This window comes from Xyrauchen texanus, chromosome 11, assembly GCF_025860055.1.
Source record: "Xyrauchen texanus isolate HMW12.3.18 chromosome 11, RBS_HiC_50CHRs, whole genome shotgun sequence".
Classification (NCBI taxonomy): Eukaryota; Metazoa; Chordata; class Actinopteri; order Cypriniformes; family Catostomidae; genus Xyrauchen; species Xyrauchen texanus.
Window position 1 is genome coordinate 4,842,051 of NC_068286.1, and position 10,472 is coordinate 4,852,522.

At 41.5% G+C, this 10,472-nt stretch overlaps 1 protein-coding gene across 2 annotated transcripts; it reads right to left on the reverse strand.

Annotated features, from left to right (window-relative positions):
* Positions 1-2,415: 2,415 nt before the first annotated feature.
* On the reverse strand, positions 2,416-10,177 carry si:ch211-286b5.9 (B-cell receptor CD22). 2 transcript variants are annotated; one of them, XM_052137465.1, is made up of 10 exons: positions 10,082-10,177; positions 9,744-9,787; positions 9,131-9,472; positions 8,798-9,046; positions 8,464-8,712; positions 8,297-8,387; positions 8,057-8,102; positions 7,634-7,893; positions 2,725-3,893; positions 2,416-2,497 (listed from the first exon to the last, which is right to left on the reverse strand). In XM_052137465.1, exons 2-9 carry the CDS (start codon positions 9,784-9,786, stop codon positions 3,833-3,835), a joined length of 1,341 nt encoding a protein of 446 aa, XP_051993425.1. In that variant the 5' UTR covers position 9,787; positions 10,082-10,177; the 3' UTR covers positions 2,416-2,497; positions 2,725-3,832. The 2 variants fall into 2 exon arrangements, with proteins under 2 accessions (XP_051993425.1, XP_051993427.1); XM_052137467.1 differs by lacking the exon at positions 9,744-9,787 and having other exon boundaries at positions 10,082-10,166.
* Between the last annotated feature and the right edge of the window lie 295 nt (positions 10,178-10,472).

Here is a 10,472-nt window from a genome sequence, read left to right on the forward strand (position 1 = left end):
CGCAGGAGTAACCACATCGAGCAATTCCTCCGCTGATTTTTTATCGCGAACGGAAAGCTCGGAGGCGGGTAGAGATTCGAGGTCCCCCTCATGAACTGAAACGCGCTTCGAGATCATGGGAAGGACCAGCTGGGTTTGGGGAGAGAGCGAGAGAAAGAGACAAACCCGTCTCTTGGTCCTCAGCCAAATCCATGTGAGCAAATCCACTAAGCGTGGGTGCTGACTCCCAGAAGCAAGCGAGGTGAGCGCGAAGCACTTTGTCCGAAAGCAGATCGCAGTGCTGCACGCTCTTCCCCCAAACAAACAGAGCAAAACTGATGCGTGTATTGAGCGGATCTTCGGCTATAGAGCGAGAACAGGGGAACACGCATCGTTTGCCCTGGCTTTCAGTCATTCTCTTTTTCTATAAATATATATATAATATTTTCTGGAAAGCAGAGAAAGGAGAAAAGGTTCACTGCACACTGCCTAACCAAATTCTAACTTCTAGCAGAGGAAAGAAAGTTTTGACAGGCTTGTGAGACACACACACACAGGATCGCTCTGCAAAAAGAGGATCTGAAGACACTCTGGTGACGCATCTATTTATAGCCTGGCCACAGGTGCATCCAGTGATCTCACCAGCCGAGGCTATAAATTCCGGTCAATGTTCATTGACGTGTTGCACACATATTCACAGCTAGGATTGTTCCCTAAGCGCTTTTCAACGCAGCATCCTAGTGAAGCTTTTTTTAAAGGAAACAGAGACAGTTTACGTTGTGTTTACATTGTGTGTTTAGTTGTTTAATGTTTGTTACTCTGTGTTCATCGTGTCATTTTGGTTTTATTTATTATTACATCTGTTTAGCAGTAGTTGTGAGTTGATCTAAATTCAAAGCTTTTAAACAACACCTGTTTTATTTCTAATTAAATTGAGCTTTTAATTCATTAGAGAGCAGCTCCAGTTTAAAATGCAAAAAGTAAAAAGATCAGTTATCAGTGTCGGTCACAATGAGCTGTGAATTATCAGTATCAGCCCAGAAATTGCATATCAGTGCATCTCTATTCCACATTCATTGAAGAATTAATTGAACGGTGTGAAATATAAACTAATGTTGATATCATATCATGTACTCACTTCCTACTTGTAGATAAACTTCAGGAGAGGACAGATGATCTTTTCCTCTCACAGCACATCTATAATCTCCTGTATCATCACGTCTGACTGACTGCAGCTGGAGCTGATTCACTGTAACTCTTCCTTTAGTGACTGTCTGTGTGTTTCTGGACCAGATGAATGTTGTTTCTTCAGTCAGACTGCAGGTGCTTTTACATGTCAGAGTGACTAAATCTCCCTCTTTCACTCTCTGCTGTGTCTCCACCTGGAGGTCTGACAGCAACACAACAACAACTCTCTGTTTGACCATCATGTTCATGTAATACATAAAGATTAGAGGAATAGTTCAGCCAAGAATGATCATTCTCTCATTATTTAATCACTCTTACGTCATCTGAAACCCAAATTACTTTCTTCTGCGGAAGCCAAACGAAGATATTTTGAAGCATGTATGAGGTGTTTTTGTGTATGATGCAAGTCAAAGGATATTAAAGCTTTCAAGCTACAAAGAGGACAAAAAAGCATCTTAAAAGTCATCTGTGCAATTGAGTTGTAAAGTTCAAGTCTTCTAAAGTGATAAAATAGGTTTGGTTGAATATTTCAGTACTTATTCAGTTTCATGTTTGATATCTGCAGTCTTCTTGCCAGAGAATCTCTTTCACACACTTCCTTGTGCTTGACGCATGTGCAGAGCGCTGTATACAAACCACACAAAGTGTTGCTGGTGTTGTGGTTTTCATGCCCAATCGGCCTATTTTGAAAATGCACTAACAGGTTTTTAAATGTCCGGTGGTCACCAGAAGGTTTGATGGTAAACATCTGATTTCATCTCCATTGAGAAAAAAAACAGCTCAGACATTCTTCAGACTATCTTTGTTGTTTGTGTTCCACAGAAGAAAGTCAAAGTGGTTTGGAACAGCATGACCGTAAATAAATGATGAGAGAAATGTCATTTTTGTGTGAACTTTTCCTTTAAAGATAAAAAATGAAACGCTTCTCACACTGCAGCTACATAATAAAATAAAAACTGTGTTTGTAGATTATTTCTACCTGTGACGTCGAGCTGAACTCCAGGAATCCCTGTCCATTTTCCATCTCCTCTGTTTGATGTAAATCTGCAGTAGTAGATGTGTTTATCAGCTTGTGTTACATTACTCAAAGTGATGCTGTAAGTGTCTTTATTTTCACTCAAACACTGAACTCTTCCTCTGTATTCTGGGTCTGAACACAGGTCAGGTGGTTCTCTAACAGGTACAAATGCAGTTTTGGTCCAGAAGACTGTTTTGACCTCATGATCAGAAGGATGTTTTATAGTACAGGACATTTTCACTGATGCGCCTCTTAATACACAAACATATGAAGGGCTGTAATTCACTCCCCAATTCTGCTGAACATCAACACCTGAAACACAGAAATAATGAAACTAAAAGAAAATGAAAACTATTTAAGTTGGGTGTTTGCAAATATGTTTCCCCATTTTCATTTAAACTGAATTAATTCTACCACTTTTAGAGCTTGTGTTATTTTATAAACGAGTATTTCCTCATTATATTTGCAGAGTCCTGAAGGAAGCGTTTAATCACATCTGTATTCTGACTCTAGAACTGTGAACTGAGAGCGTCACTCACCCGCAGTCATGACCAGTAAGATCAGAGGAAGAAACATTCTGATGAACGTCACCATAGCAACCTCTACGATCATAAAACAGACAATAATGACATGAGATTAACATGAAACGTTATTTACAAATGACATCACAATCAATCGATATTTATTAAATGAATCTATTATTCTATAAAACAATAAATGAAAAGTCGATTTCTTCCATTCAAGATGAGGCACAATCACGAGACTGGAGATCAGAGAGAGAGGAGATTCTTCTGAACATCAGGAGCAGATACTGATGAGAGGATTTAACAGACTGAACAGTTCTAGAATTACCATTAAGACTAATTATTAACAATATGAAATGTAAAAGTTTGTAAATCATTCTCTGCATCTTTATTTAAGGGGTGGAAAAGGGGGGTGAGCACGGCCCTGGTCCCTTTTCCTTCAAAGTTCTTCAGACTGATTTAAACCCTCATAAAATAATGTACAAATGTCTTACCGTGCTGCGATGAGTCTCGTTGCAGGAGTTCAAATGAGGAATGATGGAAACAGGAACTTGACAGACGTGTTAAACTGTCGAACTGTTAGTTGTGATCACACTTAAAATACACTTTGAAGCACAATTTGAATTTGTCTTCCTCTTCCTGAATATTTGTTTCCTCCCTCTCAACAACACAAGACGAACTCAGAAAGAAAGTTACATCATCCTCTGATGTCACCAGATTTAAATGTGGAAATCATGACTGCATGAATATCTAATGAGATTTATATTTGTTTGTTTCATTTTCTCATTCTAACACAAACTCTGTGTTAGTGTTAAACATTTACACAGAACAATTCTTGCACACATGCAAACTTAAATGCCAGTCCCATAACCAAGAGATACATTTTCTTTTATTAGGTAAATACCCATTTTAGTGAAACAACAAATGCGCTCAGCAACCAGATCAATGTCAAATGTTTATCAAGGAAAAATACAATTAATATATCTCTAAAAAGAGGGCTGGGAACCACTGCTTTAGGTTTACGCTGTGGTTCAATGGCAGGTCAGGTCTTGTATCAGTTCTACACTGATTGTGATCAGATGATGTCAGTTCAGCTGCTCTGTAAAGCTGATTCTGAAATTCTTCATGCAACATTGATCCCGCTGTAGATCACAGAGGAATCGTCCACCATTTCAGTAGCAGATCTGTTGAAATTTAAAATGATAATATTGATAATTAACAAAATCATGAGAAGGTGCACAATCAAAAATGTCTCGGTTACTGTCATAAACTTTCCCTGATGGAGGGAACAAGACGTTGTGTCGATAAAGTGACACTAGGGGTCGCTCTTGGGAGCTCGATTCATCTTCAGATCGTTGACAAAAGGCCAATGGGAATTGGCGAGTTTAATTTGCATGCCACTCCCCCCGACATATGGGTATAAAGGGAGGCCAGCAGACAAGTTCATTCAGCTTTTGCACTCAGGAGGTGAGACAAGGTCCCGGCCATTACAGCAGTAAAGTTCTGTCTGTGGCAAGAGGGACACAACTTCTGATTTCCTCCATCAGGGAACGGAGGTTACGACAGTAACCAAGACGTTCCCCTTCTGTCACTCACTCAACGTTGTGTTGATGAAGTGACACTAGAGGTCCTATATACGAAATGCCACAATGAGAGGTAAGTCCAGCCCTTCGTGGGGGGGGGGTTCTACAAACACAGCAACAGGGGCAGAGAGGGCACTGCCAAGGGAGACGTGGGTCTAACACAAGGAAGGGGGGGACCGTGCTGCAGAAGATATATCACAGAAGGTTGACAAGGAAACCAAAAACCTATGGAGCACTTACCCCGGTACAGGGCATGTAGCACAAATGCTGGGTCTGACCATGAATTCCTCTGCAGAATTCGTGAGTCAGAGGGCTAGGAGGAAGAACATCCAGGGTTCACCAGTCGTGAACATGCATGGTGGAGATCACAAGACAAGACCGGCTCAACCCGGAGATTGCAAAACCTTGCAAAGGTATTGGGTGTTGCCTAGCCCGCTGCCCTACATATGTCTGCTAGAGAGGTGCCATTGGCCAGTGCCCACAAGGATGCCACCGTCGAGGTGTTGTCCATGCGGATCAACACATGCTTGCCCTGAATCAACGGCTGTTGCCTCCACAAGGCGAGCAGTACCACCAGCAACTCGAGGCTGTTGATGTGCCAATGCAGATGAGGTCCTGTCCAGGAGCCAGCAGCTACATGCCCGTTGCACACGCCACCTGTGTGCCATGGCACCATGCGTGCCTCAGGACTCGGGTCTGCAGCCAGTGTTGTAGCGGTCTCATATGCATCAGCCCGAGCGGAGTGACCGCCACTGAGGATGTCATATGCCACAAGATTCTCTGAAAGTACTTCAGTAGGACCGACATTTGCTGCCTGGATAAGTTCTGGCATTTCAGCACTGACTGCGCACACTCATTCATGAGGCGCGCTATCATTGACACTGAATCTAACTCCATGCCGAGAAAAGAGATGCTCTGAACCGAGGAGAGCTTGGTCTTTTCCCAGTTGGCCCGAAAACGGCTGAGGTGCATGAGCACCAGGTCCCTGTGTGCACAACGTAACTCCCGAGAGTGTGCTAGAATCAGCCAGTCATTGAGGTAGTTCAGTATGCGTATGCCCACTTCCCTTAGAGGGGCAAGGGCAGCCTCTGCGACCTTAGTGAAGACACGGGGGACAGGGACATGCTGATGGGGAGGACCCTGTACTGATACGCCCGACCGTCGAGCACAAAACGTAGGAAGGGTCTGTGTCAAGCCTGGTTCAGGACTTGCAGGTCCAGGATTGGGTGCAACCCACCGCCCTTCTAGGGAACAATGAAGTAAGGGCTGTAAAAGCAGCTCTTCTTCTCGGCTGGAGGGACAGGCTCTATCGCATCCTGGTTGATGCTGGAGGCGATCTCCGCGCACAGGATGTGAAGAGAACACCTTGGAACAGGGGCGGGCGCCTGGCGAATTGAATCGCATAGACAAGTCTGACGGTTCTGGTCAGCCAGCGCGATGGGTTGTGAAGCGATAGACACGCATCCAAACTCCTGGCAAGAGGCACTAAGGGAAGGAACCAAGGCACTCTCCGAGCGAGGCACTCTCCGAAAATGTCGAGTGAGTGACAGAAGGGGAACAGCCTATTTTTACATTTAAGTGTTAAATCTGAATGTTTCTTAGTATGTTGTTATCAGGTTCCTTGGGTGTTCTGAATGGTTATTAGTTGGTTGTCTTGAGTCAAATAGTCCACCCCCAAGTCTCTATGATAGTCTTGTGGTGCAGATCTATAGCTAAGTTGCATTGCAATGCAGTTGCTAAGGTCTTATACTGAATGTAGTTGCAAAGGTGTTGCTAAGTAGTTGCTTGTCCTGGATGGTTTGTCAATGGTGGTGTACTGACCCAAGTGAGAAGAGGCCACCCCTAAACCTCTTTTGTATTCTGGTGCAAAATATGTCTGAAGTACGGTTGCTAGGGTGTTATGGGTAGTTGCTAGGTGTTATTTAGTGGTTGCAGGGGTATTCGGGATGGTTTGACAGTTGTTGCGCACTGACCCAAATGAAAAGAGGCCACAACAAATCTTTATAACATTCTGGTGCCAGGATATGACTGAGGTGCTTTGCAATGCAGTTGCTAGGGTGTTAGGGTTAGTTGTTAGGGCGTTGCTAATTGGGTGTTCTGAATAGTTTGTCAGTGGAGGGTTGAGTTGAGTTGGTCGCATTGTAACCCAAGTTAAAAGAGGCCACCCCAAAGTCTCCATAAGATTCTAGTGCCATAATTTGAGTTTGAGTTGTGTTGCTATGCAGTTGCTAGTGTGTTATAAGTAGTTACAAGGGCATTGCTTGGTGGTTTCTTGGGTTTTCTGAATGGTTTGTCAGTGGTTGCTTACTGACCAAGTCAAACAGTGTCCACCTCTTAGTCTCTATAATATTCTAGTGCTGAAATTGGCTGAGGAGTGTTGCTATGTAGTTGTTAGGGTGTTATAGGTACATTTTAGGGCATTGCTATGTGGTTGCTAGGGATTTCCTGATGATTTGTAGGTGTTTTTTTTACTGAACCATGTCAAGAGAGGCCATCCTAGTGTTTATATGATATTCTCTTGCTGAAATATGGCTGAGGTGTGTTGCAATGCAGTTGCTAGTGTGTTATAGGTACTTTTTAGGGTGTTGCTAAGTGGTTGCTAGGGATTTCTTGATAATTTGTTGAATGGTTTGTCAGTGGTTTCTTACAGACCCTTGTCAAAAGAGGCCGCCCCTTAGTCTCTCCGTTATTCTAGTGCCAAAATGGGCTGTAGTACATTTCAGTGTGGTTGCTAAAGTGTTATATGTAGATGCTAGGGGATTGTTAGGTGGTTGCTAGGGTTTTCTTTATGGTTTGTTCTTTATGATATATTCTAGTGCCGAAATATGGCTGAGGTACATTGCAATGGTGTTATAGGCAATTGCTAGGGTGTTGCTAAGTCGTTGCTAGGGTGTTCTGAATAGTTTTTCAGTGGTTGCTTACTGACCCAATTCAAAAGAGGTACCCCTTAGTCTCTATGATATTCTAGTGCAGAAATTGGCTGAGATGCATTGCAATGCAGTTTCTAGGGTGTTATAGGTAGTTGCGAGGGCATTGCCATTTGGTTGCTAGGGTTTTCTTGATGATTTGTAGGTAGTTGTTTACTGACAAGTCAAAGTCAAAGGAGGCCACCCCTTAGTCTCTATGACATTCTGGTCTCTAAGTCACTGGATTTGTTTTATTTATTTATTTATTTATCTTTCGCCAAGGGAAAATTGTAAGTCTAATCGCTTATAAAAGTTACAGCACACATTTCCTCAAGAAGTTGCATGATTTAAGGCATCATCATTATTGTAGCACAAATGGTGCAGGATGTGTTACAAGCTGAAGTTTATTAAAGTACACTCAGAAGTGTGCCTCACCTGGGAGAAACAGCAGGACCATGACTCCTAATATTTCCGTACTCAGATGGTGCCTCCACTCTCTTGTTCTCCTTGTTCTTGTGGTGATGGACAGTTGCGTACTGAACCTCTTCGTTATCTCCAGCCATCTGGTCCTGCCTGGATTTTTTGGGTCTTTGGTGAGTGATGCTGGAGTATACTAAATCATTCTGATTGGCTGTTGGTGAATCACACACTGTAGTATGCATGCTCTGATCTGTCACTGCTACACTGATGTTATCCTGAATAAACACACAGTCCAGATGATCAGACGCTAGCAGAGAGTGAAGGGAGGAACTAGAATTCTCCAATCAGTATAATAATGTCTGAATATTTTCATTATAACCACATTTGACTTGTTAACAGCTGGAAAGGGTGCTGAAAGAGCCACTCCTCTAGACTTGCCTGTTTTGAAATGCCACCTCTGACTCCAGTATCTCCTCTCTGTCTGCTGGAGATAGAGAAACACAGGAGGGGTTTCCATGTGTCACACAAATGTGAACATGTTCTAAAAACACAATTCATGATTCATTCTGCTGTTGATTAAAGCAATATCGCTGCTAAAAGAGGAAAATCCATCATTTTTATTCACCTTCCTGTTCTTGTAGTACTCATGTAAAAGTTTTGTTTGAACATGTTCTTTACCATATTATCTTTATGACTACAATAACGATGCAGATGCAGACGAGCACAGCCACAATTCCAGCCGCTGCATACAGAGCTTTATTCTGGCCCGCTGAGTGAAGAGAAATGTAATTTAATAGTGTTGATTATAAAAGCTGCAGAATTTCAATAGTATCTAATATGATTACCTTTTGATGTTATAGACACAGCAGCTGATCTCTGAGATCCATATTGATTCTGAGCCACACAGTAGAAGAATCCACTCTCTCGTGCACTGTAACTCTGTCCCGATCCAACAGATGAGCTTTCATTCACCTTAAACCAGGTGTAGATGTGAGCAGGTGGGTTTGAATCACTGCTGCAGGTCAGAGTCACTGAATCACCCAAAACTATTTCACCAGATCCACTGATGGACACTGAGACTTTCTTTGGAGGATCTAAAATAATAATAATAATAATAATAATAATAAAGTCTTCATCACTTGTCTAGAGGTGAATTTGTATGAGTAACATCATACTCACATCTGACAGTGAGAGTGAGTGCAGGAGATGGGAGATGTTCAGGTTGTGTCACTGCACAGCTGTAGTTTCCTGTATCATCACTGCTGACTGACTTCAACAAGAGTTCATTTGTACTGAGAGATCCTGAGAAAGGTTTGCTGTTCTTGTACCAGGTATATTTAGCACGGTTCCCGAGGTTGCAGGTGGTTTTACAAACTAAAACTGTTGAATTTCCCTCTATGACCTCTTGAGGAATCTCCACTCTGAGATCTGGATAGAAAAGTCACACATTGTTCAGACATTATGTGCAAATTCAGTTATTAATATTGTCATTCATGTGAAGTTTTACTTTACCGGTCACTTTGAGGTCAATACCAGGATAACCCAGCCATTTTTCCTTTTCCACATTTGTTATGATTTTGATGCAGTACATACTTTCATCCTGATCTGTCACGTTACTCAGTTTGAGAGAGAACATTTCTTTATTGTGGAAGTACTCAATCCTGCCACTGTAATGTGGATCATCAATCAAATCAGTGTTGTCTTTGCCTTGAGCTGGATTTATGGTCCATAATGTCTTTGTCACAGTGAGACTATTTGGGTGTGTATAACTGCCTGTTAGAAGAGTTGTAGATCCCTTCAGAGCACATTGGTTAATATTTGTGTACTTCACATTCCAACTTTGGCCACAAATGCCTGAGAAACATAAAACAGGTAAATACATATTTTTGAGTATTGAAGGTCTGTGTGAGTGTGTGTGTGTGTGTGTGTGTGTGTGTGTGTGTGTGTGTGTGTGTGTGTGTGTGTGTGTGTGTGTGTGTGTGTGTGTGTGTGTGAAAACTGCAAAACTATAAGCTGTGGTTACAACACATTCCTTCCACAGACATACTTAAAAACAGAAGTGCGTACAAAAAGTAAATTGTTTCTTCACTATAAGTTTTATAAATAAGATTTAATTCAGACACACCAGAAACCACAAGCAGAAAGATCCGAGAGAAAAGATGAAACATCCTACAAGACAGAAAGAAGATATTTTACATCACACTAATATATAATGGAAGAGTTTTAGTGACATAAAAAATTTTAAATAAAAAAATGAATGTAAAGATAGGTGTCATATTTATAACAATAATTCTTGTGTTTTACAAGATTGCAAATCTTGACATTTTTGAACATTTTGAACATTCAGAGAATTAAATGAATAAACGAAAACATATTGAAATGCAAACAGATCTATAAGCTAAACTGAATTTGAATTTTATCAGTAAATGAATTCATTTAGAAATATGCAGTTAACTGTCCTACCTTCAGCAGTGTTTAGATGTCAGATAATGAGCAGAGCTTCTCCCATGAGAGTCTACTGTAGTCTGAGAAGTTTGTCTTTACCACTTTAACATATCCTGTCTTTACTTCCTCTCTGTGCGAGCACATGACTCCTCCTCCAGACACAGGACATTAGTGCAGATTTATAATTAAACACTTCTATTTTGCATGTTCATGCGTAATTTCACATACATACAGAGTTTAAAATGAATATTCTACAGGATGCATGATTCAACAGATCTTGCAGAAACTGCAAAAATTAAAAGTCACATGACCCTGAAAAGTACAACCTTCAGCATTTGTCTGTCTATTTTTCATCTTCCTCCTCTTTTCTCAGCATGTGCTGGTGTTAAAACAGTTCGAGCAAAGTGCA

Coding starts and splice junctions, on each gene's coding strand:
- si:ch211-286b5.9 (XM_052137465.1), bottom strand. CDS start 9,786: ATGTTTCATCTTTTCTCTCGGATCTTTCTGCTTGTGGTTTCTG. Junction 9,473..9,743: donor CTTTCTGCTTGTGGTTTCTG/GTGTGTCTGAAT, acceptor TATGTTTCTCAG/GCATTTGTGGCCAAAGTTGG. Junction 8,388..8,463: donor TGTGTCTATAACATCAAAAG/GTAATCATATTA, acceptor CTCTTCACTCAG/CGGGCCAGAATAAAGCTCTG.